This window comes from Symphalangus syndactylus, chromosome 6 (genome assembly GCF_028878055.3).
Source record: "Symphalangus syndactylus isolate Jambi chromosome 6, NHGRI_mSymSyn1-v2.1_pri, whole genome shotgun sequence".
Taxonomy (NCBI): Eukaryota; Metazoa; Chordata; class Mammalia; order Primates; family Hylobatidae; genus Symphalangus; species Symphalangus syndactylus.
In genome coordinates, this window is record NC_072428.2 from 102,606,554 (window position 1) to 102,634,145 (window position 27,592).

The window sequence follows — 27,592 nt, forward strand, 5'->3', positions numbered from 1 at the left end:
CACCATCCAATGTGGGCTGGGGTCCTAGCTGGGACAAACAGGTAGAAGAAGGGGAGATTCTCTCTCTCTCCCTTCTGGAGCAGGACACCTTTTCTCCTCCTGCCCTTGGACATCCAATTCTAGGTTCTTTGGCTTTTGGACTCCAGAACTTGTACCAGAGGCTTCTCAGGGGCTGTTGGACCTTTGACCTTGGACTAAGGGTTGCAATGTTGGCTTCCCTGGTTTTGAGGGTTCTGAATTTGGACTGAGCCACACTACCAGCGCTCTGGTTCTCCGGCTGACAGGTGGCCTATTGTGGGACTCCTCTACCTCTGTGATCATATGAGTCAAATCTCCCTAATATATCCCCTTTCATATATCCTATCGGTTCTGTCTCTCTGGAGAACCCTGACTAATACACTCGGGCACTACTCCTTCAAGAAAAACAAAACAAACCAAAACACCACCACCTATTACTCTTTAGTTCTTTCTTGTCATCATTTATTTTTTCTGTTTACTGTTAAATCTGAATAAATATCTGCACTTTTTCATCTTCACTTGTTTGCTGACCAAAAACTCTTAATCCCATGAAATCTGGCTTTTGCTAAAACATTCTCTTTCTTTCTCATTTTGTAGAAACAAAAGACTTTACATCAGGCCACTTGTCTCTGGTATTCCTCTCTCCTTCCTTTCATGAATAAAACTTTCAGCCAGGTGTGGTGGTTCACTCCTGTAATCCCAGCTACTTGGGAGACTGAGGTGGGAGGACACTTGAGCCTGGAGTTCAAGGCTACAGTGAGTTATGATTGCACCACTGCCCTCCAGCATGGGTGACAGGGTGAAACCTGTCTTTAAAAAAATAAAAATAAAAATGAACCTGTCATATGTTAGCTGTGGAGGCTCAGCTAGAAACTACATTCCCCAGTCTCCCTTGCAGTTGAGTATGGACATTTGGCTAAGAGTGGGGGCAACTTATGCCTTCCCTTAAGCTGACTACTTGTCCTGTCATTTGTCTTTTGTTCTCACCACTGGTTGGAAGCTTTTAGTCTGTTTTGTGCTGCTGTAACAGAATAGCACAGAATGGGTAGTAACTTATAAACATTAGAAGTTTATCTGGCTTATAGTTCCAGAGACTGGTAAATCTAAGATTGAGGGGCCGCATCTGGTGAGGGCCTTCTTGCCGCATCACATAAACCAAAAATACAATTATAAGTCCTGCCAACCAACTGAATGGACCCCTCCTCTTGGCCAAGGGGATTCCAAAGTTAACCTGAAAAATTAGTTCAGGCCATGATGGGAAGTGGGATCCACACATGTCTCATTACGCCCTCATCCTTTTCGTAATTACTGATAGAACAGACTCTTAGAGTCTGATAAGAATTTACAATCTATTTACAATCTATTCTCCCTGAAGCCTGCTACCTGGAGGCATCATCTGCATGATAAAACCTTAGTCTCCACAACCTCTTATTGTAACCCAGTCATTTCTTTCTATTGATAATAACTCTTCCAACCAAATGCCAATCATAAAACCTTTAAATTTACCAATTACCTGGAGGCCCCCACTCTGAGTTGTCAGGCCTTTCTGGACCTAACCAAGGTATATCTTACATGCATTGATTTATGTCTCATGTCTCCCTAAAATGTATAAAACCAAGCTGTACCCCAATCACTTTGGGCACATGTTGTCAGAACCTCCTGAGGCTGTGACACAGGTGTGTCCTTAACCTTGGCAAAATAAGCTTTCCAAATTGACCGAGACCTGTCTCAGATACTTTTGGTTTACAATCAAAACATGATAGAAGGCATCACAAGGCAAGAGAATGTACAAGAGTGGGCAAGAGGGGGTTGAATTCACTTTCATAACAAACTGACTCTCAAGATAATGACATTAATCAATTTATTAGGGCAGAGCCCTCATGACCTAAACACCTCCAATTAGGCCTCACCCCACAATCCTGTTGCATTGGGGATTAAGTTTCCAACACATGAACTTTGGGGGACTCATTCAAACCATAGTAGAAGCAATTGCTGTTAAGGTGGAAGGGCTAGCATGTTGAGGACAGCAGTGCTCCTCTGCCAGCCCTAAACTGATCACCACTGAATTTTTACATGTGAGAGAATTACATTTACACTACATTTTCATCATTCTATTTTGTAGTCCTTTTGTCTCAGTAGCTTAGCAATTACCCTAATAAACTCCTTTCTTTCATTTTTAAAAAGTAATATGCATTCATTTTAGAAACTTAACTTGATAAGTAGAAAAACAACATAAACAATAGCTATTGATCCCTTTTACTGATTATTCTGTCTTCTGTGTTTAATTGCTTTCTTTTCTTTCTCCTGCTCACAAGCTTAGACATACCCCAGAATTATCTCTTGTCTTTCTATACTGTATCACAGAGAATAACGCATGTAGTGCTTGATTTCATCATTAACTTGTTCACTCATTCAAAAATATCTAGTGAGACCTACATTCTGTGAAGTGCTGTGGATAAAAAAATGCATCAGATGTGGCTCCTATTCCCAAGGAGATCACAGTCTGGAGAAGGGAGGGAAAGGCAGCTATAAACAGGTCCTTTTAACACAGGGTGCTGAGTGCCTTGATGGAGCACTGTATGTGGCATTACAGAGGAGGGCACCTCACCAGCTTGATTGGGGCAGAGGGGTGGGTCTCTATGAAGACCCCCAGGAAAAGGTGAGCCTGGTAAAGAGAGTTTGGAAGGAGGGGGGATGAGGGTAAAGGGAGATAATTCTCAGCCAAGAGGTCAGTCAGGAACCAAAAACCCAGATGTAAAAACTTTCAAGGCATTTGCTGGAAATGCAGTATTGTGCTGACATGTGAGAAGTGCAAAGCAAGGGTGACAAAGGGGTGAGATCACACAGGCTTTGCTTATAATGCTATGGAGGCTTGGGCCTTCTCCTGATGAAGCTTTAATGAAGAGTATTAACCAGAAGTGTGAGATTATCAGATCTACCCATAGATAGAGTATTCTGGGTGGCTGGGTGAAGGATAGGTTTCTAGGAGGTAAACAGGTGGAAACAGGGAACCAGTTTGGAAAAGCTATTTGCAATGGAGTAGTTAAGAGGCAGTGACAGGTAGATCTAAGGTACTGGAATGAAGAATGAAGAAATAAATGAACTTGAGAAATACTTAGGAAATTAAATGGGCATGGCTGGGTGACTGAAGAGGAAGTAAGATGAAGGATAAAAGATGACTCCTGGGGTTCTCACTTGGGTGGCTGGCAAGATGAGGGTGACAGTGTTAGTGGCTTAGCTATCATTTGCTTATGAGGTGGCTTATTGAAGGTAAGGAAGCTTAACCTTCAGACTCCCTTCCTTGCATGAAGCCATTCAAAGGCTCTGGGAAGGGCCCTAGCAAATTTTGTATACTTGAATCTGTATTCTTTTTCTTAAACAGAGCCCCCACCCTTTTAAAGCTGGTATTAGCTTCAGACACACAAAACCTGAATCCACCCTGCCCGTCCCCTTTCGAGTCATCTTTCGTATTACCAGTAGATTAATCTTCCTAAAAACAAAACGTTGACATCATGTCAATCCTCTTCTCAAAAGCTATTGTCATCATGACAACAGACTTTATTAACTTGACAGTTTTACTTTGAGGTGGCCCTTTACTGCCTATAAAATTCATCTCCCTACAAATCTTTCTAGTTCAGAAAAGTAACTCTGACCTGTCTGTCCAAAAGCAGGGAAATAATTTACAAATGTTTGAACTCTTTGGTTCTTAGACCTATCTACCAATTGAGTTGCCTTAGTTGCAATTACTCTGTTGTACTTTCTTGTTTGTCACCCATATTCTTGCTTTGTTTTTATCCCAATTGTGGCTTTTTCTACTTTAAAACACTTGCCTAATCTCAGACCTGGCTATTCAGTTGTGTTTGGCATGTCTTGTACCTACAGAAACCACTGGCATATGCACACATCACTCTGTATCATAGCCGTCGGGCACATCCAGCATGTGATTACACTTTAGAATTCTGTTTTTGGTCACGTTAAGTCAAAGGCAATTTGCACTCTAGAATGTTCATTCAGAAGTATAAGCCTTTGAACATCAGTTATTTGATAGTTCCAATATCTGGAACACAGCATGCTGTCATCTGCAGTCACAGAGGTGTGCTGGACCATTCTCACATCTGAAAGAAGAGTTGTCTTTGTTGTTCACCACATTGCCACCTGATAAATGGCTTCTAAGGATTTTCCTGCTATCTGAACAGCTGCTACTCTGTGTATGAAAAATCTAATTTTACTTTGTAATATTTCTTCCCATAATGTCCCGTCTGCTTCAACAGATTCTCACTCAGGCACACTAAAATGGGACTCATGATATCAATTTAATATTTTAGCAATCTCAATAAACAAGGCATATTCTTTTTTCTTTCGGGATAAGGTGGGCCTAGCATCTTCCTAAAAAAGAACACATACTACAACCTCATGTTACAAAAATTGCAGCTTGGTTAAGTTTTCTATTGATAGTCCTTCAGTTTTTCTTATAAGAGGATAACTCATGAGAAAAGTTGTTATATAAATAAAATATAGAATGTTACTATTAGAAGACACTTCTGAGCCATAGAGCATAGTGCTGATGTTTCAGTCAGATCTTTCTCATCTCCCTTCTTCTCAGCTTCTTCCTACTTCTTTATCCTCTCCATGTCTGTTCCATGTTGGCAGATACAAATCAGAGGTATGGTGGGGTTGACAGCATCTGCAGAGCCCTAAGGGCTTCTCTTGGATAAAAGGACTTGGAGCTGCCCACTGTCATTCCACAGAGGGAGTTAGGAGCCAAGGAAAGCAAAAAATTGTAATCAGCAACATAGAAAAGATGCAACCTGAGGCAGGTGAAGGATTTGGGAGCCCAATTCTTTTTTAGGAAAATGCTGTTTTCTATATCATAATTCCCTCCTGTTATCCCAAGCCTCCTGATTGTTGTGGTACTTTGGGGATTCAGGGATGGGCATGTGTCGGTGCCGGGAATACAGCAGATAGGGAAGCCTGGCAACAACCTGGAAGGTAGTTCTGAGATGGCCAGGGGTGGCCTGCTGAAGACTGGAGCAGCAGTCTAAGTCCTAGCTGAGGGGACAAGCAATAGCCAGGGAAGATGTGTGGAACAGGTGAGCATTCCTTGGGGATTTTCAGAAGCACTTAGGAAGGAGAACCTGGTAAAAGTCTAAACTTCCTTTTCATCACAAATGACATGAGCCCTGATTTTTGTTGCCCTGGGAACACTAGAAAATAGAGAAGTATTTCACATCTGGCCTACCCAAAATAAACCTTCATGAGCCCATGTCCGGGAATGGGGCTAATTCTCTGCTTCCCTTCCACACACATGTTCACTCCTAACTACTTTTCATCCCCTTTCTATCTCTGTTCGTTTTGAGGTTGACCAAGTGGGTGGACTAGACTAAAGGGAGCCAGAAGGATCACCTATTGCAGTTTGCTACTCTGCCAGAAGTAGCCTGGGGTACTCATACAGCCTGGGGCCTGATGTAGAAGATTCTCCCAGCATCGTGTTTCATATAGGTCAACACCGTGTTCCCCAGCTGATTGATGCAGAGGCTCCCCAAAGGCCAGCGAGAGTGGAAGGACCATTCCTCTGAGCTCCTCTGGCTCAAGGTTTTACATAATTACTCCTTGAGATGAATGGAACTTAATAATTTATTTCTTTCCTTTCTTCTTCTTTCTTGCCTCATCCTTCTCCTCCCCTCCCTCCCACCTTCTCTCTTCATGTGTCCTGGATCCTAGAACATTTTCTGCTTATTATTTTTCAAGCTATATTGCTGTTACTACCAGTATCCTGTGTATCCTGTTGTGGCCAGAAAGCTACTTACACCATTAGTGCTTTACAGGGCACAAAGGGAGCTAAGGAAGCTTAAGGCTAGACTAGGAGGTTTCTGTCTTGCTCTTTTGGCTAGAAATTATTATACGAAGACATACACTATTGTTTTAACTATATGTCATATTATATAAATTGAATTAAGATTGATTGGTCTCAATATATAAATATGTGGTAACAAAATTCAAATTTGATAATTCAGCATAACAGTTCAGGACTTTTTTCTCCTCTTGAGAAACAGGACTCTACTACTACCTATGGAGTCTACTCTCTTATCTATGTTGGAGAACACGAATGACATGCATCAGTTTGGAATCTTTTAGGTGAAATCACCTAGAAGCCAGGTTCTGGATGAGGTGTGGTGTGATCATTTATCTTTAGACTCACAGGCTGCAGTTTACCCTCCCACCACCTATTCCTCATATCTATGCAGTCCTCCTTCCCATCCTATTGCGATACTGGGAGGGAAATATCCAGGGCAGTAGGAAACTCCCTTGTCCTAACCTCCATACTCTGTTTCTCTACTATCTGCATTGATGACCAAAGGTCATAGGGGTTACTCTCTCTGCCTAAATGAGTGGAAGCAGAAATGTCACAGTTATGAAAGTAGTATTTGAGTTAAAGAAAGGGGCTACCAAGTATTCTGTCTATTCATTACAATCTTTTTGGAATCTCCTTTATATGGGAACTCCAGTCATCTGAGGCCTCAATTCTTAGAAAGCAAGCATCTCCACATTCTGTCCTTGACATAGATGTACTTGTTCATAAATATTTTGTCCATTTTGGCATCATCTACATCCTATGTGCTCAGTACATATTTACTAAACAAACAAGTGATTCTTGCTGCCTTTAATAGTGTTGTGTTGGCAGTATGAACACAATTTAATACTAGAAGATATTAGTCATCAGGCCAGCCATTTAGCCACATCCTCTTATTGCCTACTCCTATAATTACATGATAAATACGGGAGCATGAATGCCCAAGGACTTTATATATCCTATTTTCTTATATTCATTTGTCTGGAGCATCAAAAATCAGTTATTGTGGCCTACCGTGTACTAGGCATTGTAACTGTAAGTGGTACAGAGTGTAGTGTACAGTTTTTAGAATCCTTACAATAGTGTGGTAAGAAATTATCTTAATTTTTCATTCATTTATTGGTTCATTCAACAACCATGTGTCAGGATCTGTGTTAGATGATAAGGAGACAACAGTGAACACCACAGACAAGATCTTGACCTTCATGGCACTTAGAGCTGAGACTTAAAGAAGTAACTTGTAGTTAGAGACATATCAAGTGACTAAGCCAGGATTTGAAACTGATTCCAAAATTTGTGCTGTCTATGAAAAATACTGATAATCAGTTACAAAGAACCTGCTAAGTGCCAATCCTTTATAACTTGGCTCATTTTTAAACCTTTGAACCAATTCCATGTATTAAGTATGACTATCCCTATTTTACAAATGAGGAAATGGGACTCTCAGAGATTAAATAACTTGCCCAAGATCACCAAGCTAGTAGACGGCAGGGCTTAGATCTGGACGCACATCAGCCTGGCTTCAGAGCCCATGCTGCTTCCGTGTGGTCACACTGCTGGCCAATGGCATGATGAAGAGAAAAGTCCAAAGGCCAAGCACTGTAGGGGTTTATGGTTCAGCAGGTGAGAAAAGTAAAATACACTTACAGTGCTTACAAGAGTGTAAGCAAACTGCTTTGGGGTTGAAGAGGGATTCTTTTAGTCTAAGGAGTCTTTGAAAACAGGGAAAACACAATATAAATAGAAGTTAGGATTACTTCACTTCCTTAATCTTTTTTTCCCAATGAAAATATTCATTATATACAATTTATTGAGTGTCAGAATGGATATGGCACTGTAAGACATTTCCATTTCAGAGATATTAAACTGTTAAAACATGTGGATCATAGAATCAACTGTAACTTCCCAATGGGTTCTCCATGCCTGCCGCCCAGACAGAGCCAATTTATCAAGACAGGGGAATTGGAATAGAGAAAGAGTTGAATTCATGCAGAGCCAGCTGTACAGGAGACTGGAGTTTTATTATTACTCAAATCAGTCTCCCCAAAAACTCAGGGATCAGGGTTTTTAAGGACAATTTGGTGAGTAGTGAGTTGGAAAGTGGAGTGTGCTGATTGGTGGGGTCACAGATGAAATCATAGGAAGTTGAAGCTGTCCTCTTGTGCTGAATCAGTTCCTGGGTGGGGCCAGAAGACCAGATGAGGCAGTTTATCCATCTGGGTGATGCCAGCTGATCCACTGAGTACAGGGTCTGCAAAATACCTCAAGCACTACTTTTAGGTTTTACAACAGTGTTGTTACCTCCAGGAGAAATTTGGGGAGGTTCAGAATCTTGTAGCCTGCAGCTGCATACTCCTAAACCACAGTTTCTAATCTTGTGGCTAATTTGTTAATCCTGCAAGGGCAATCTAGTCCCCAGGCAGAAAGGGGGTTTGTTTCAGGAAAGGGCTGTTATCATCCTTTGTTTCAAAGTTAAACTATAAACTAAGTTCCTCCCAAAGTTAGTTCTGCCTACACCCAGGAATTAACAAGGACAGCTTGGAGGTTAGAAGCAAGATGGAGTCAGTTAGGTCAGATCTTTCATGGTCATAATTTTCTCAGTTATAATTTTTGTAAAGGCAGTTTCACAACTAAATATAGTTTCTTTTTTTTGAGACAGAGTCTCGCTCGGCCGCCCAGGCTGGAGTGCAGTGGCGTGATCTTGGCTCACTGCAACATCCACTTCCCAGCTCAAGCTATCCTCCCACTTCAGCCTCCCGAGTAGCTGGGATCACAGGCATGAGCCACCACACCCAGCTAATTTTTGTGTTTTTTTTTAGAGACAGGGTTTTGCCATGTTGCCCAGGCTGGTCTCGAACTCCTGAGCTCAAAATTATCAGCTTGCTTTGGCGTCCCAAAGTGCTAGGATTATAGGTGTGAGCTACTGTGCCTGTCTTATTTTTTAATTGATGAGCATGTCTTGCTCTCTGTTCGAGGTATTTTAATTAGTAAAAGTATTGAAGAGTCATAGTCTATTCTCATTTTCATTGAGGTCCCCATGGGGCTGCTGTGTATAGTTGTTTATTTTGTGCACTGAACATAGGTACCAAGCTGAGAGCATGAAAAGAGTTTGAAATCAAGCCTATATACTAAACAATGCTTCTCACTGCAGGACTGACTCATTCCCACCAAAAGAAGGGCATTTAGGAGCCTTCTTAAAATCTGTATGAATTGGAAAGATTTTTCTATGGGCTAGCAATGGCCCTGGATCCCACAGCAGGAATGATGACAATGGTGCTACAACAGCCAGGGTTATATACTGTACTTAATATGATAACACATTTTTAATATGTCTACTATATACTTTAAAAACTGTAGAAGTTTATTAAACTCTAAATTAAATTTAAAATTAACTTAGCAATTAAGTAATTACATCATTGTAAAATTTGTTAATGAAAATTTTTATCAATTCCATGTTATTACATAAAGACAAATTATAATATGGGATAAAATTAAATAACTTTAACTTTCAACTATACAATATTTTTGCATATAACTTCAGGGGTTTCAAAGACCATCTAAATCCCATTTTGTGGGATGTTTGGACCTCAGATTATACTAATATCACACTCATACTATTGTACAGAATGATTCAAAAAGAATTGAACACGTACAAATATTAATATAAACATGATCACAACCTAACACTTTCCATAGACATTGAAAAGGTCACTCACAGTTTGGCTCATACATGATTCTGAATTACCTGGTTACTGACAAATACATTTTGGAAGTGTTCAATTATTTTTTTGATCACCCTATATAATTTAAAAACTTCTTCTGAGAGGTTTCAAATGCCAACTTGGCACTCCTAGCCTTGGATGCTATTGTGCTGTGACTAAATATTATGTCTCATGATGCAAGATGCCTTTTATAGGTTGGATTAATGGTGAACAGAGTAATATTTTATTGGACGGCAATAATTTTACTTTAGATTTCAATAAGTGATGGCGGTATTACCTCTCCACTGCAACACTCCTTCAAAATCAGATCAACACATAACCACCCGCGGACAGAACCAGAGCATCTCTGAAAGCTTCAGAGTTGTCATAGTGACCATCAAATTGTGAGCCACTCCAGGGCTTATTCTCATAGAGAGTGAAGATTCCCAGGACAATGAGTCATTATTAAAGCAGAGAGAACCTCTAAATGGTTCCCTTATTAGATCATTAAGTGTTTGACTGCAAAACATGGATCTGACAATGTGGGTATCATCATTAGCCAGGGGCTGTCTTCAATTTCACAGACTATGTTATGCAACTGTCATGTTAAACATTTATTTTTCTAGCTGAATGTCATCTTTAAGGGATATTATTTCACTGGAGAATTTGCTGAGAGGAGACTGACTTGGATTTTATCAGTCCAGAACTGAGCCAGAAGAATCTGCTACAGGGGTGTGTATGTGTGTGTGCGCGCGCTTGTAAAAAATGCCACATGCTCTGACTGCAACCCCATACATAAGCTCCATCAGCCAGTATAAATTCAAGTTGACCTTAACAGAAATATATTTATCTGGTCAGGTTTTAATTGGCTCTTACTAAAATGAACATTCAACATTCATTCATACTTCAATGTATCGTTAATTTTGAAATATTTTATATGCCTATTACTTTATCAATATTTTTCTTTTTTCTTTCTTTTTTGTTTATTTTTCTTTTGTTTTTTGAACAGAGTCTTGCTCTGTTGCCCAGGCTGGAGTGCAATGGCATGATCTCAGCTCACTGCAACCTCTGCCTCCTGGGTTCAAGTGATTCTCTTGCCTCAGCCTCCAGAGTAGCTGGGATTACAGGCATGCGCCACCATGTCTGGCTAATTTTTGTATTTTTAGTGGGGACGGGATTTCACCATGTTGGCCAGGCTGGTCTCAAACTCCTGACCTCAAGTATCTGCCCACCTTGGCCTCCCAAAGTGCTAGGATTACAGGCGTGAGCCACCGTGCCAGGCCGAATATTTTTCCTCTTAAAGAAAAAGAATTTCAAATAATGTTGACTGATTAAAGCAGATACTTTTCCTTAAAATTTTCCTTTTTTTAAAAATGAAAATATTTGTTCAAGGAACACGTTTTAACTATGAATGAAAGCTGAATGCAACAAATGCAAAACGAGATCACCAAGACACATGCTAAGTATTTTGCTTCATTGAACACCCAGAGCAGCAGTGATGAAAATGAATGTAGGGGGATTAGGGATATTCACTATCAATGATTAAATGGGTGGCAGTTTTTCTTGGCCTATGCAATGATGATCCATAAATATTTACTGATGTTTTATTAATTCAACAAATATTTGTTGAGTGCCTGTCTGTGCCAATCATGGGGCTAGGTGGTTGAGATACAAAGATGAATAAAGCAGTACCTCTGTGTGCTCTGTTCTGTCTCAGCTAATCAGTGCTTCATAAAAGGGGCTAATGGCATGAAGGAGTAGGAGGGATCAGTTCTAGCTACAGGGTGGCCATGAAATCACGCAATGCAAATATATTATTTCATTGTGTATTATAGTATAAAACCAACAAACCATTTATTATGTATGTGCCTATGTTTCTAGACTTGCTGGCCACCTATAAAAGGGTCAGGAAAGATTTTAAAGGAAAAGATACTTAGATTAAGGTCTTATATATCAAAAAATGTTCACCAAGTTTGGGGAAAGGGCCTGGAAGGACATTCCTGATTTAAGGAAATGTCCAAGGAGCTGCAAGCAATCTTGCTTAGAGTATAGGAGATTAAGCTGAATAGGTGCATAAATCAGGCTAAAGAGAACAGTTTTTTTTTTTTTTTTTTGAGACAGTGTCTCTCTCAACCTCTAGAGCCCACCAAACAATCCTCTCACCACAGCCTCCTAAGTAGTTGGGACAACAGGTGTGTGATCCAGCTAATGCCCAGCTAATTTTTTAATGTTTTTTAGAAATGGAGTCTCACTATGTTGCCCAGGCTGAAAAAGTGTGAATCTTATTCTGCAGGCAATCAGGAGCCAGTGAGGAGTTATAAGCCAAGCAGTAACCTGATGATTCAATCAAAAAATATGTATGGAGTGTCTCCTACTTTTCAGGCCAGTGCTAGGTGCTGGGTTACAAAGATGAATTAGATACAAGGAACTCAAAACCTAGTAAAGAAAAATATAAACAAGTTAGTGCAGTGAAAGTCATAGATTTTCTATAATAATGATGATGATGATGATAGCTTATTGGGTGTATATCAGTACCATGTGCCAGGCATGCGCTAAGTGCCAGCATGTATTATCTTACTTAATTATCTCATCGACCCCCAAGAAGTACTACTGATTAGTGCTATTTTATAGAAGAGGAAACTGAAAAACAGAGATTTGGTAACTTGCAGCTGGTAAGTGGTACAGCCATGGTTCAAATCCTAATGGTCTGACTTCAGAAAATGTACCTTTTAATCACTAAGGGCTATGCTACTTCCCCATAATGGAAATCCCTCCAGAGCACTAGGGGCCACACTAGATAAGGCAATCCATTCTGCAGGGATGAAAGTGGGGGCTGGAAAGTCTTCATGGAGATGGTAATGGGATTAGGGATGGGATAAGGAAGATCATTCTGATAGCTTAGAGCTGGGGAAAACTAGAGGTGGGACTGTGAACTAAGAGGCTAAGTAATACTTGGTAGTTTCAGTAGGAAGGAGAGGAAAGGACAGGGTCTAGACATATTTTAGATGTGAAATGGTTTAGCATGCTGAATGAGGTTAGGTTTCTGGTTTGCATATTGAGATGGATAGTAGAGCCATTAACCACGATGCATAAAGCCAAAGAAGAAACAGGTAAGAGTGGGGTAGGGGTAGAGTGGATACATTTTTCATTTGCTAAATATGACCAGTCTGTGGAATAGTAAATGAAGAAGACAGTGATTAGATATGGGGTTCTGGAGTTTGGGATAAATATCAAAGCTAGGGATTTTATTGAATGTCATCTTTGAAGAGCTTCAAAAGAATACATTACTTAATTGCTTGTATCTCTCTGTCAAATCATAACTACTGAGTTCATAAAAAAATGGTGCCAAATTTTTGGGTAAAAAAGGAATAATAATACAAGAAAGAAAATAGTGAAGCTGGCAAAGTGTACTACCTCATTTAAAAGCAAACGTGTAGGCAGGTTTTCTAGCTTATAGGGCTATGAAAATGGCACTGAAGCACTGTGCATACCTTTGAGGAGAAAAATACAGGGGGTGAGGAGAGAGGTAGATCAAGGTAAAGAGGCAGAGTTTGAGAGAACAAGGGTAGGGAAAGAATATTCCTGAATGTTGCCTTAAGCACATAAAGAGCTATAAGTATAAATGTTGTTGTTTCACTTCCTATTTTGAGAGTTCCTTGATCAGCCTAGGGTTTCCAAAAATTTATCATAAGAAACACAACCTGGAGACAAAGGCAAATTTGTTTGAATGGATGCATGAGTAGAAATAACTTGAGACTACAAGATACCTCCTTCGCCAAAAAAGACGAGGCTATGGAAATCAAGCCAACAAATAAACAACCTTCAATCTATATATGTAGAGTCAAATTAACCCTATTATCATGTGGGTGGAGTCTGTTTTATTCCCTCAGTCTTTGGAATACAGCAAAGGTACCATTACTCACCAATTATGGCAACACTTGTTTAGAAAGAAAACTACCATTCATGAATCATTGACCTGAGCATAATGAAAGTTAGCCACCTGGGATACTGTTGACAGAAAAATGGATTCCTCCCGTTGAAAGATGTTTCGGTTAAAAAAAAGTTCTGATGCCAATTAATAACAACAACAACAAGAACAGTAACAAACAACCCTATTAAGGACCATTAAGGGAAATGAAAACTCTTAATTCAGAAGCCAAAGATGGGTAAAGAACAAGAGTGAAAAAGCCCAAAAAGCAGTCATACACAATAATAGTGGGCACAGAAGGAAGGAAATTCTCCAAATACAGTTTTAACAGGGTGTCCTTGGACAGAATTCTGTGGAGGCGGAATGAAGTGGGCAGGGCCCTATGTTCATACATTGTATGTACAAAACAGCAGGTGACAAGAGTGAGGATTTCAAAGACATTTTCTTTCTTGGAACATCTGGGACTTTTAAGGGAAGTAGGGAGATAGTTGGGGGATTATTTTTACTTATTTCTGAATGCATATAAGACTGTTAGAAATTGCCAAATGGTATCATCATTTTAAAGAGATTGTTAGATGTAACAGTATCAGTTGAGATGCTTTCAGCCCCAAGCCACAGAAATCTCAAGTTTAAATTTTTTTAAATATTAAAAGCATTTATTATAATCACATAAGGGGTCCAGGGGTAGGGGATGGTAGGTGGTGCCTGTTGGTTAATTCAGTGACTCAAAAACCTCATCAATGTTCTTTAACCCTTCTCTTTTGCTATTCTTGGTGTTAGCTTTGTTTGCCTTTATGCTCACAAATGACAACATCCAGAAAAAGACAAGACCATCTGTTCATTTGTATTTCTCTTGGGAAGGAGAAATCTTTCCCTCAAGCCCTCAACTCTTACACCTCACTGGCTAGAGCTGTGTTCTGTGCCCAAGAATAAACCGTTTATAAGAGGAATCAATTATAAGAGGAATCAATTATAAGAGGAATCAATTATGACCCAACCCCTGGAGCTGGGGTCCAGCGTTCCCCTGAAGCACATGGCCCCTCGAAGGAAGTTGGATATCTGAACAAAATTGGAGTTCTGAGGATAAGCAAGAAAGTAAGATGGATCTGCGGCAGGAAATCAATGATGTCTGCAACAAATTAATTTCTAAAGCCTTTTTTTTTTTTTTTTTTTTTGAGCTGGAGTCTTGCTCTGTCACCTAGGCTGGAGTGCAGTGGTGCAATCTCGGCTCACTGCAACCTCTGCCTCCTGGGTTCAAGAAATTCTCCTGCCTCAGCCTCCAGAGTAGCTGGGACTACAGGCATTCGCCACCATGCCAAGCTAATTTTGTATTTTTAGTAGAGATGGGGTTTCCCAATGTTGGCTAGGCTAGTCTCGAACTCCTGACCTCAAGTGATCTGTCTGCCTTGGCCTCCCAAAATGCTGGGATTACAGGTGTGAGCCATGGCACTCGGTCACAAAAGCCTTTCTTGAATGGAATGAAAATATTTACTAAGTGTGTCTTATTTATATAAGGCTGATAACTCTTTTAGCAGTCTCAGCAGTTTGATAAATGGTTAGTTTTCTCCCTTGATTTTAATAAAACAACATAATTATAATTTTAAGACTATTTTAAATAAATATTTCAATGTGATAAGCCTGGTATGGTCAATTCAGTTTGGCATAGGTTTTTAAAGTGTCTGTTCAGAATTCTTTTGGCTGGATTGGTTCACAATAAATATCAGTAATGATGAATGAAATTTGGCAGTTCACTCATTCTCCATAATTTAGAAAGGTGCTAACATGCCTCCAAAGTGTTGGAGAATCTGTTCCTACTTCCTATTGCCTTTCATCTGAGTGTAAAAGATAGGCTTTTAAAGTCCCACTTGCAAATGCCTGGACAGTTTTCTGGAACTCCAAGAGACACTAATAAAAAAAAACAGAGGAGTGCTAAGGAGAAACTGTAAACTATTCTAGCTTGCAAGAAATAAAAACTGACTGGACCTAACTTAAGCATAAGAAAGAGTTTATTTTAAAAGTTCAGGCTGGGCGCAATGGCTCACCCCTGTAATCCTAGTACTTTGGGAGGCCAAGGTGGGCAGACTGTGTGAGTCCAGGAATTCCAGACCAGCCTTGGAAACATGGCAAAACCCCGTCTCTACAAAAAATACAAAAATTAGGCCAGGCAGGGTGGCTCACGCCTGTAATCCCAACACTTTGGGAGGCTGAGGCTGGCGGATCACGAGGTCAAGAGATTTGAGACCATCCTGGCCAACATGGTGAAACCCTGTCTTTACGAAAAACACAAAAATTAGCTGGGTGTTCGAGGTGCGCACCTGTAATCTCAGCTACTTGGGAGGCTGAGGCAGGAGAACTGCTTGAACCTGGGAGACGGAGGTTGCAGTGAGCCAAGACCATGCCACTGCACTCCAGCCTGGGTGATAGAGTGAGATCCTGTCTCAAAAAAAAGCCAAAAAAATTAGCCGGGCATGGTGGTGCACACCTGTAGTCCCAGCGGCTTTGGAGGCTGTGGTGGGAGGGTTACCTGACCTCAGTGAGCTGTGATCGCACCACTACACTCCAGTCTGGGTGAGAGGCAAGACACCATCTCAAAAAAAAAAAAAAAGTTCAGGGTGTTCCCTGGGAGCCTAAGGCAGGAATTCAATTGAGTCTCTGGTTGTTCTGCCTACCTGGAAGTGGAAGCTCATGACGAGATGGGAAGATCCATTTCTTGTCTCTGCTTCTCTCTACAGTCCTGTTTCATTCTCTCCTCTCTGCAAACTGTCTTTCTTGTTTTTCCATGTCTGTGGTGGGCAGATGATAGCTACTTTTTATTCTCTGCTCAGAAGACAGTCCAGACTCTTTGAGTGTCTCTCAGTTCTAATTCTGAATTCCAAGGAGAGAGAATCTGATTTACAAATGATGCTGAGCTCTCCTGCTAGACTAGGAACTTTATGAGGCCAAATACTCTATTTTCAGGCATCCCTTTGTCTCATGCTCTAGAACATGCTTAGTATATAGTGGACACCTGAGGAATGTTTGTTGAAGGAACTGAGACTTTTCCAAAAATGATGACTATCTAGTGTTGGAACTAGCGGCCCTGAGGAGTTGTGTGATTCCTAGCACTCGCAGAATTTAAGAAAAAAATGGATAAATATCTGCTTACTAATATTAATAGCTAACACGTACTGTTTCATATATTCCTCATTCATATAGCTTAGATTAAGGAACTTGCACACAGTCACCAAACTAGTAAGTGGTTGATAAGGCATTTTGACTCTAGTTCTGTCTGTCTGGATCTAAAACTCGGTGACCCTCCAGCACAGTATATGGCCTCCAATAAGATTTTTAGGAGCAATGCTGGAGGCCTGGTTGACTCAATCTAGTCTTGTCCTTATAAGTCTGATCTGGGTCTTAGTAAATTTCTCCTCTTAACCACTTTATCAGCTCCCAGCCAAAAGATCTTCCCTTGCTTACTGATGTCTAAAATTCCATCTTTAGCAGAGTCATTTCTTTCTTTGGTTTAATATAAGGAGTATCTCATCATTACAGAGTACTTGGCAGGTTACAAAGACCTTTACATAATGATATCATTTTTATGACAATCCAGTGACATCAACAGGGCAGGGATTATTTACTCCCATTTTTGAGATAAGGAAATGGAGGTTCACTGCGGCTAGGTGACTTGCTCCAGAAGAGATGACTGAACTCTCCAGGGAGTCTGTGGACTCACTGCTTAGGGGTAAAGAGGAGGAACCTCCTTGGTCATGTCCCTGGGGGTGGCAGTGAAAGCTGATCCGTCATGAAAGAAGCAAGAGTCACCTCCAAATGGGCTGAGAGGGACCGACAGCCACAGGCCACCTGGTACTGAGTTCTGTTGCTGGACTAGGGACTTTATGAGGACAAACACTGTTTTCACTCATCTCTTTGTTCTCATGCTCTAGAACATGCTTGGTATACAGTGGACACCTGAGGAATATTTGTTGAAGGAATTGAGACTTTTCAAAAAATGACAAATATCCACTGTTGGAACGAGCTGCCCTGAAGAGTTGTGTGAGTTCTAGCACTGTCAGAGTTTAAGAAAAAATGATAAATATCTGTTTACTAATATTAATGGCTAACATTAATTGTTTACTATGTGCTGAGTACTGAGCTAAGTACTTTACTTGTATTGTTTCATGTATTCCTCGTTCCAGCCACATGAAATAGGTTCTATCATTAATCACATTGAAACCAAGGCATGGAACAGTGAAGTTACTTGCTCAAGAATCCATTGCAAATGGTATGGCCAGGATTTGAACTCTGGAATACTGAGTTAGAGCCTTGGATCTTAATCATGTTGTCAATGGTTTCCTAGGGAGGCAGGAGTCTGAAGTAGGTTACCCCTTAAGAAATTGTCAACTATTTAAGATTCTCTGGTTGTTGGCCGTAAAATTAGTACTATCACACGGAGAAAGCTGGGAACAAGAACTGGTTGTAGACCGGGTGTGGTGGTTCATGCCTGTAATCCCAGCACTTTGGGAGGCTGGGCTGGGAGGACTGCTTGAGCCCAGGAGTTCGAGACCAGCCTAGGCAACACAGCAAGACCCCATTTCTACAAAAATAAATAAGTAAATTAGCTGGGATACATGCGTCTGTATCCCAGCTACTCAGGAGGCTGAGACGGGAGGATTGCTTGAGCCCAGGAGGTCAAGGCTGCAGTGAGCTGTGATGGCACCACTGTACTCCAGCATGGATGACAGAGGGAGACTCATATCAAAAAAAGCCCCCCCAAAACGGCCGAGTGTGGTGGCTCATGCCTGTAATCCCAGCACTTTGGGAGGTCGAGGTGTGTGGACCACTTGTCAGGAGTTCGAGAACAGCCTGGGCAACATGATGAACCCCGTCTTTACTAAAAATACATAAATTAGCCGAGCATGGTGGTGAATGCCTGTAATCCCTCGGGAGGCTTTGGCAGGAGAATTGCTTGAACCTGGGAGGTGGAGGTTGCAGTGAACCGAGATTGCACCATGGCACTCTAGCCTGGGTGACAACAGTGAAACTCTGTCTCAAAAACAAACAAACAAAAAACCCAAAAAACAAACACCATCCCCCACCAAAAAAACAAAAACAAAAACAAAAAAACAAAACGTTGTAGAATGTAGACAGATTGGTAAAGAACAAGTTGATTTTGGTTATGTTTAGTATGAAGAGTCAGGATTTCCAAATAGAAAAGTCCAATGATATTCTTTACGTTCAACAAAAAGATAATTCCTACTTACGCTGTTGCCATAAAAAGTTCTTCCAACACAATGCGTCATAACTATCCTAGTTTGGCTGTGTGTATTATGGTACTTATGGCTCACAGTACCCTGTTAACACAGTCTCATATTTTATTATTGATAATACTGCAGCTTTGTGAGATAAGCAACATTCCCATTTTAGAAGACAATTAAACACTTACTGTCTTTTGTCAGAAATTTCATTATAGAAAGTGTATGTAATTTCAAAACTGAAAACCACAAAGAAGTATCTTCTGCACAACAAAAAGAAAAAAGCAAACAAAATATATCTTAAGGCTTAAAGAGTTCTAACTAAATGTGCCCACTGTATCATTTCTTAACAAACAGGGATCTCAAATTTAGCATGCTGTATTATCACCATTCTTGGCAATAAAACAAAAATTGCAAACATATTAAGAAAACAATGCAATCTAAAACATAACAAGTGATAATCCATGTAAAAAATTATTTGATGGAATAACATTACTATTTAATAATAAAGTTCTGCTAAAGCTTTAGAAATATCAGAAAAAACTATACTGGCAAACATTCATCAGGCAGTCAACAACTGAATGTCCCCTGTATACTGATACTAGGGGTGAAGAGACTCTAAAAAAAAAAAGGGGAACAAGGCAAAATTTAACTTCAAGGGGCCTTTTCTTGCAGGATTGCAAATAAAACCCATGACTCTGGACATAAAAAAGCAACAGTGACACTGGGGACTACTAGATGCGGGAGGGATGGAGGGGGAAAGAGTTGAAAAACTACTGGGTACTATGCTCGCTACCTAGGTGACGGGATCATTCATATCCCAAACCTCAGCATCATGCAATATAACCATGTAACAAACCTGTACATATATACCCTGAATCTAAAATAAAAGTTGAAATTATAAAAAAGCAAGCAAGAAAACCCATGACTCCTAGGAACAAGCAGTCAGGTTCCCATATGGCCAAAGCCAGCCAGGGGCAAACTTGGAATCAGATAGGCCTAGGCTTTCTTTTTCCTTTTTTTTTTTTTTTTTTTTTTTTTTTTTGAGACAGGGTCTCGCTCTGTCGCCCAGGCTGGAGTGCAGTGGCACCATCTCGGCTCACTGCAAGCTTTGCCTCCTTAGTTTACGCCATTCTCCTGCCTCAGCCTCCCGAGTAGCTGGGACTACAGGTGCCCGCCACCACGCCCAGCTAATTTTTTATATTTTTAGTAGAGACGAGGTTTCACCATGTTAGCTAGGATGGTCTTGATCTCCTGACCTTGTGATCTGCCCGCCTTGGCCTCCCAGAGTGCTGGGATTACAGGCGTGAGCCACCGCACCTGGCCAGCCTAGGCTTTCATCACAGACTCATTGTTTACCAATAGTACGACCTTGGGGAAGTTGCAAAACCTCTCTAAGCTCATTTCTTCATCCACTAAATGGTAAAACTAATCTTTTCTGCGTAGGGTTGCTGTAAGAATTACATGAGAGGTGTGAAAACAGTCTAGAACAGTGGCAGTGTGGACTTCCAATAAATGTTAGCCTCATCCTTTAACCCACATTAGTTCCTTTGCTTTTAAGAAAACTGCTAAAATACAGAGGAAATTGACTCCCTCATTCAATTAAACATATACAGTTATTGTCTACTGGGCCACTATGTACAGATGTATAGGTTGTTCCCTGCTGAAGGGAGATTGGTGACTGGATTCCAGCCCATAAACACTCATCAGACTTGGTGTTCTGTTTCTAATTTGCACAAATGTGCTACATGTGTGTTTCAGAAGTGACAAAACTGGGCTTTGCCCACATGTAGCATGTAGCTTGTATCTCATGTCTGAGGGGAAAACAGACAAGTAATCAAGAACTACAATACACATTAAAAAAAAAGAAGTAAAAAAAACTACAATACATAAAATTAATGCTAGTCTAAAGAAGGCACTACAAGAACAAAAAAGAAAGACATTTAAATCAGACAAGTTGGGGGGCCCAGGATTAGTGACCCAGGATCAGTAACTTAAAGGATGATGGGGAGATCGTGGGGAAGGATGTTCTAGGCAGAGGAGTGACATTTAATTATTAATACATTTATCCATTCAGTAAATGTGTTTTGTTAGTTCATGTCTTTTATTAACTCATACACAATTAATTGTCTTCTGGTTTGCTGAAGCAATGAGACATTTGTCACAATAATGTCTGTCAAAGTGGCTGGCCATAAATGCTCCAGCACCACATCCATCTGAAGAGCACTCTAGATGAAGGCGACTTATTTTGCCATTCTCATCCACCTTACAGTCTTTCAGGACAGCCAGCTTCACCTTCTTTCGCTTAACGCTTATTCTTCTCAGGAGTGGTGTAAACATTCAGTAAATAATAATTGAATATCTAAGTGCCAAGTACTGTTCCAGTACTGAAGATACAACAGTGAATAAAACAGACAGTATCTCTTTCTTGTAATTCTAACATTCTAGTAGAAGAGACAAAAACTAATTGGGCCAAAAAAAATTAAGTAGTGAGATGTACTTTGGGAGAATATAAGCAGGGTGGAGGTGTTGGTGGTAGGTGGGTGATGATGTGACCTTAGAATGGAGAGTGGAAGAGTGGGAGTAGGAAGGCCTCTTCAGGTAGGTGTCATTTAAGCTCAGATCTGAATGGCAAGTGTGGGAAGCTCGGGTTGATCATATCAGGCAGAGGGAGAAGCTGTTGCAAGTCTTAAGTGGGGAATGAACTTTGTGTTTTTCAGTTGGCAAAGACTAGTGTGGCTGAAGTGCAGTGCATGAACAGAGGGGCAAGAGATGCAATACGGAGAGAGAGGCAGGTGCCAAACCTAGGTGAGGCCTGGAAGCTTGAGAGTGGCGAGCTCAGAGACCTGCTAAGAGTCTGATATGGCATTAGGAAAGGGACTGTGTTAGGTGATGAGAGAAGTGATTTGGGAGATAAAAGCAAGAAACAGATTCTGACAAGCCCTACATGGAGGATCTGGGAGGTATTATTTCTGCTCAGTGCTATGCAGAGAATCCCAAGGAGGCGATGACTAAAGTCATTCAAAGAAAACCTTTCATGTTTATGCCTTCAAGGAAGGTATGAATACTGAATCTTATCTCTATTACTTGTTCTTGAATCAAAGTCATCAATGAGAACTTAGAACTCTTCTCGGGTGTGCCCCTAAATTCTGATTAATGTAAAATTTATTTTTGCAACATTTGAGTATACTTACCCTGATGGTGATTTCTGTTCGATGGAATGTTAAACTAAGTTGTTTTATAAGAAGAGAATATATTTTACAATGACTTAAATGTTGAGGCAGCACATGATGTCATGTTGGTAACAAATATGTGATATTTATTTATTAGAGCATGAGAGTATTTTGCCTCCTGGTATATGAGGCAGACATTGCTATTTGTCTACCTTATATCCATGGTTTCCCCTTCATTCTTAACAACAGAACCTCAATTTTGTTTGTGAATGAGCCCAGCCAAAAATACTTGTGTTCTAAACTTCCTTGCAGCTAGGGGTCATCCTGTGACACAGTTCTGGTCAACATGTAGATGGAAGTTTCTAGGGAGAGTGGTCTTTCCTGAAGAAAAAGGCAAAGTCTGGAGAAAGCCCCTTTTCCTGTTCCCTTTCGTGCTTCCCCGTCCCTTCTGATATTTGTAATCATTTAGTGACTTGATGTTTGGAGTCTTCTAATTTCTTTAAACATATTGCAAAATAATATGTGGAGCTGAAGACCACTGTCCCATGAGGAGGTGGGCTAAATCTTTGTGATATTTGCACTGGCCTGGAGCTAAACTGTAGGCATAAAACTATAGTAAGGTAATTTTATCAAAAGTACAGTATCTCTCAGAATTCATTATACTGAAGGCTATACTTCATGTTTGTAGTGATAAGTAGTTTCTCCCTTTCCTTGATCCAGAATGTATGTATGTAGTGATACATAAGTTTCTCCCTTTCCTTGATCCAGAAAAATCTAGTCAACAATTATTTCTTAAATGTTCATTTGACTATATATATACTGACTATAATTTCAATTTCAAATGTAACACTTCTTTTTGTGCCATGAAGGATACAGAAATGATGAAAGCAAGATTTTTCAAGTTCCTGGGTCTGTGGATTTAAAAAAAAAAAAACAAGAAAGAAAGAAAAGTAAGAAAAAAAAATTAAAAAGAAAAACAGATTTTTGTTCTTGGGAAGCTGATAATTTCATGAGATGACAGATGTGCTCACAAATAAACGTAAAACAAGTATGTATATGATGTGGTGGGCCACGGCCAGGCCTGCCCAAGAACGACTAAGTGGATGTGAAGGGATTTGGAAAAAAAGCCCCTGCCCCAAATGCAGAGCAACATTTCCAGGGCTGGAACCTGGATGTTAGGCCTAGGTGATGTGACTCCAGAGTGGCAAAACTGTTGCCTTATGTATAGTATAAGTTGTTTCTGGATGGTGAAGAGCCTAGGGTTATAAAAGATATTGAGTCTACAATTCTGTGAGACATCTCATTCTGTGTAGGTCCTGTCACTGAGTTGCAGTGTGCCTCTAGATACAAGGAGTCAATGCGAGCTGCTTCCTCCCCCACAACCTGCCTCCGTATTTGGTTTCTGTGCTCTGTGCAGTTTACTGGCTGCTTCAGGATTAAACAAAGTAAAAGCAACCCTGAAATGTTGCCCATTAAATAGCACCTTTGAGTAGGCCGTGTGGGGAGGTAGTAAGTGCCATTAGGGCATTATTAGGATGAGTGTCAGAGTTGTGAGAAGGAAGAAACAATTCTGGCTGGAGGCTTCAGAAAGGTGGCAGCATGAGCTACATCTTGAAAGGTAGATAAAATTTCTTAAGGTGAAGATGGGAGGAAAAGCATTACAAGAACAGGAAAGAATATGAATGAGGAAATGGAGGTAGGAGAACAGAGTTGTGTATTGGAAATGAAAAGCAGTCCTGTTTGGCTGAAGAACAAGAACTGTATGAGGAAGCAGTGAAAGATGAGGCTGGAAAGGGAGTCAGGACCAGGCTAAAAGGGTTGGCATTTAAAGTTAGTCATGAGAGCCATGGAATGTTTTTGAGCAACTATTAAAGCAGGTGGATTAGTAAAATAGGGAACACACAAATAAATCTGTCAGCATTACTGTGCATGAAACATGGATGAAAAGACTGGGAGATTGCTTAAAATGCCCAGGCATGAACTGAGGTCACATGTGATCACAGAATAGGACAGGAATTTAAGGGTGTTATTTTAAAACTAATTGCTTTGATGGTGGGGGGGGGGTGGTGCATCAAAGAGAAAAAAGACTATGTATGAATTTGAGTTTTGGAATTTAACATATGGGAGGATAATAAATAGTACAGTGAACAAAGGGAAGACAGGAAGAAGGAAACATAGTATTTGTTTCAGAGATGTTGGGTTGAGGCACAAGTGGAACATTCTAGTGGAAATGTGCTACAGGCAATTGCAAATAGAAGAATAGAGCTCAGCTGAGAGGTGGAGTGGCGGATGACTCACCTACATTGAGGTGAGTCAAGGACTTTGATCTGTCATAAGCATTAGTATATGAACCTGATAACAGGCTCGAAAAACTTGACAAATGTCCTAACGAGGAAGACAGAGATCTAGGAGTGCCTTGAGAAAAAAGGCTGCACTGCGATTATTGATCTGTATAACTTGTGTTTGTTTTATCAGCTGTGAAGTTCTCAGAACTGGCAGGTAGTATTGTCAAGGGACACATTCTTGTATAGAAACCCACAACGCTGAATCGCCATATATTCTTAGTCTAGAATCTGAGATATACACGAACTCCACAACTAAGTAGACGAAAGCATCCCTTTTTTGGGGGGGGTCGGGGGAGCACATAACCCTGAACCACGGTCCAATTACAGGTACAGTACTGATGATGGCTTAAGTAGTTCATGGAACTAGTTAAAACTAAAACCATGGAAATGCTACCCAGGAGACTGTGTGCCTGGCAGGTGCCGCAGGGAAGTAGGGGAAAGGTTAAGGAGAACACCAGCCTCCGGAGAAAGAGAAGCAAAGGTGATTGCATAGCTGCCAGCTGGAAGCCGACTCTCTTCATAGGGCATACTCGCTCCACTGCGCATCGCCGGTGCCGACCTCACCCAGTTCCAAGGCGGGGGCCGCGCCGAGGCAGGGGTGGGTCACCAGGAGAAAAGCAAGTCGGCAGAAAAGCCCGTTGGGAAGAGAGGGCTGGGAGGAGGCCCCGGCCTCAGCCTTACTACGTTTCCCAGAATTCAGTGAGGCCACGAAGACAGGCTCCCTGGGCGCGGACGGAAGACTCGTCGCATGGGATTTGTAGGCAGGATCCGCGCCCCGCCCGACGGAGGATTCCAATGGGGAGGGGTGCAGGGATTGGCTGGGGAGCGCTCAAGCCCCGCCCACAGGGTGACGTCAGCTGGCGGTCTTGCTACTTAAGGCGTCGTGGCCTCCCCTGCCCCGCCTTAGCTCCCGCGCTAGAGAGAAACATGTATCGTTTTCGATCACAGCTCTTCACGGGGATTTCTGCTGCCGCCACCACCCACTCTTACCCCCGCCGCTTCTCGCCTCTGTTGTTAGCCGAAGACTCGCCTCTCAGCCGCCCGCCGCACAGACGCACGAGTAAAAAGTGCAGCTCCATCGGCTGATCCTCGCTAAGCTCCGACTCTGGGCGGCACCGGGCGTCCCACGATGCCGAAGAACAAGAAGCGGAACACTCCCCACCGCGGTGGCAGTGCTGGCGGCGGCGGGTCAGGAGCAGCCGCAGCGACGGCGGCGACAGCAGGTATGGGGTATCCCCGCCGCCGGCATCCCGGTTGCCGGCCAGGCTGGCGAGTCTCCCATGCTTGGGCGTGGTGGGAGTTGTAGTTCTTTCTCTGCTGTACACGTTTGCGTTTCCAGGGTGCGTGGGTTGGCTACTGAACTACAATTCCCAGCGTGCCGTGGGCGCTGCTCCTCGCGCGATTTAGATCTGGCGTGCGAACCGGACTCTTGGGCACCGGCCGTCGGGGCGGGGAGGAATGGGTCTTTGGGCCTGAGAGTGTGTCGGGACAGGGGCTGACCGGGAGCTGGGCGGGAAAGGAACCATTGTCAGAGTTCCTTTCTCTGCGGCGATCTCGCCCGATCTCTCCCCGACCGCGGGTGGGGAAGAACGGGGAGTTGAGTCCGTGCCGTCACTGGCCGCCTTTGACACCCTGGCTCCAACATGGAGCTCCTGGGATGCCAAACGTCCGGCGGGTTTGGACGGGCTCTTGCGTCACGCGGCCTGGGCCTTGCGCGGTGGGCCCGGGGTGACGCAGAGGCGCCGGGGAAGCTTTCCGTCTCGCGTGTCCACCTGGCCAGGCGGAGGCGTTGGAGGCGTCGGGACCACTTTATTCCCCCTAGGCTGTGCTCCTTCCCCTAACTGGCATCTGCAGAAGCCCCGAACCTCTAGCACCTCTGCGACCTCCCGAGGCTACCTCCTGCTCACAGGGGAAAGAAACGCGTTCTCCTTTGTGCTGCATTCTATATGTTCTCTGCAGTGAGCCCCAGAGAGGCAGGGTGGTGAGGAGCTTAGATTGCAGTTGGCTAAAAGTTGAGGTTGTAGTGCTCTCGCTACGAAGTTGAAACTTTTCCTGGGTGGGATGGGTAGGTGCTTAACTGAAGTTATGGTTTTCTACTTATTATATGGTTAAGAAAAAGGATTCCGATTGGAATTGGAAGGCCCTTCTAGGAGAGACCCCAATAAACTCAAATCGAGTATTAAATAACCTGGGTAACATTTTATTTAGAAATTTAAACAGGAGTTAAATATTGGAGTATTCTCCGACGTTATCACACTGGAACTATTAGCCATTAGGTATTTTTGGACACAGTTGTCCCTCTGCCACGGCTGCCACTCAGAATGATATGCCTTTGTTCACAAGAAAAGTAAATATGGGGTTATGTTGTTAAAGGTTATTGGAAACTGGCATTTAAAAAGCTCAAAAACTCGTGATCATGTATTAAACATTTAATAATTGACTATAGGGAGGGATTCTTAAAACAGCAATTTTTTATATTTTTTTAGGTGCCTCTTTATTTTGAATGCTGTCCATGTTGATGAAATTCATTCTTTATCAAGATGTAAAATATGTAATTAGTTTATTGTGGCCTCTGGTTGTTCTATGTGAATTGAGGATACTTTTTTTTTTTTTTAAGGTAAAGAGGGAGTCTGGCTCTGTTGCCCAGGCTGGAGTGCAGTGTGGTGTGGTCATAGCTCACTGCAACCTCTTAACTCCTGGGCTCAAGCAGTTCTCCCGCCTCAGCCTCCTGTAGCTAGGACTACAGGCATGTGACACCATTCCTGGCTATTTTTTACATTTTTTGTAGAGACAAGGTCTGTGTTGGCCAGGCTGGTCACGAGCCCCTCGTCCCCAGGGATCTTCCTGCCTCAGCCTCCCACAATGCTGGGACGGTGCCTGGTCTAAGGATATTTCTTACCACTGTGTTTCAGCTTTTCCTTATCTGAATCATACATTTGAATTCTTTCTAGAAGATACTTATTTTATTCTTTTACCCTTTTGTTGATGAAATGGAAAAGTTTGAAAGCTAAAGTTTGAAAGTTATAATGATGTTAGTAATGGCCTAGATCACGCACAAACTTTTATTCCCGTCTAAAGTTTCTGGGCAAGCCTCCTTCCCTCTTTGTGCTTACGGTACCTATACAGGCCTCTGGTGGCTGTACGGGGATTGCCTTTTAAATTTTGCCTCAGGGCTCATTTGTGACCTCATCAGCTTTATTGCTGCTACCTTTTCACTATTTTAGTAGAAAAGATCCATTTCACCACTGAATTTTAGCATATGTAAACAAGTGGAAAATAATTCTTTGATTGATTTATAACACAGTACATGCTTTGAATATCTTTGGAAGTGTGTGCTAGAATTTG

At 41.7% G+C, this 27,592-nt stretch overlaps 2 protein-coding genes and 1 long non-coding RNA gene across 6 annotated transcripts in view; 2 read left to right on the forward strand and 1 right to left on the reverse strand.

The window, feature by feature from the left end:
* The window catches only part of IFRD1 (interferon related developmental regulator 1), a 53,737-nt gene that overhangs the window by 2,251 nt on the left and 23,894 nt on the right, over positions 1-27,592 (forward strand). The window contains exon 1 of one of the 2 annotated variants that reach the window (XM_055283728.2): positions 25,271-25,470. The exons of the other annotated variant lie outside the window; for it this stretch is intronic. Coding sequence (XP_055139703.1) covers positions 25,377-25,470 — 94 coding nt within the window. The 5' untranslated portion in view covers positions 25,271-25,376. Of the gene's footprint in view, positions 1-25,270; positions 25,471-27,592 lie in introns of those variants that run through there. 2 annotated transcript variants of the gene reach the window in all.
* On the reverse strand, positions 7,872-17,038 carry LOC129484901 (uncharacterized). 3 transcript variants are annotated; one of them, XR_008658559.1, is made up of 3 exons: positions 16,955-17,038; positions 16,168-16,363; positions 7,872-8,120 (listed from the first exon to the last, which is right to left on the reverse strand). It is a non-coding gene; the product is annotated as an uncharacterized lncRNA (long non-coding RNA). The 3 variants fall into 3 exon arrangements; XR_010121574.1 differs by lacking the exon at positions 16,955-17,038 and having other exon boundaries at positions 16,168-16,813; XR_010121575.1 differs by lacking the exon at positions 16,955-17,038 and having other exon boundaries at positions 7,872-8,139; positions 16,168-16,813.
* LOC129484900 (uncharacterized) lies at positions 20,555-25,333 on the forward strand. The gene has a single exon (XM_055283730.2). It carries the CDS (start codon positions 24,605-24,607, stop codon positions 25,331-25,333), a length of 729 nt encoding a protein of 242 aa, XP_055139705.2. The 5' UTR covers positions 20,555-24,604.

Excerpts from the sequence above, each read along its gene's own strand:
- LOC129484900 (XM_055283730.2), top strand. The coding sequence starts at position 24,605 with ATGGAACTAGTTAAAACTAAAACCATGGAAATGCTACCCAGGAGACTG.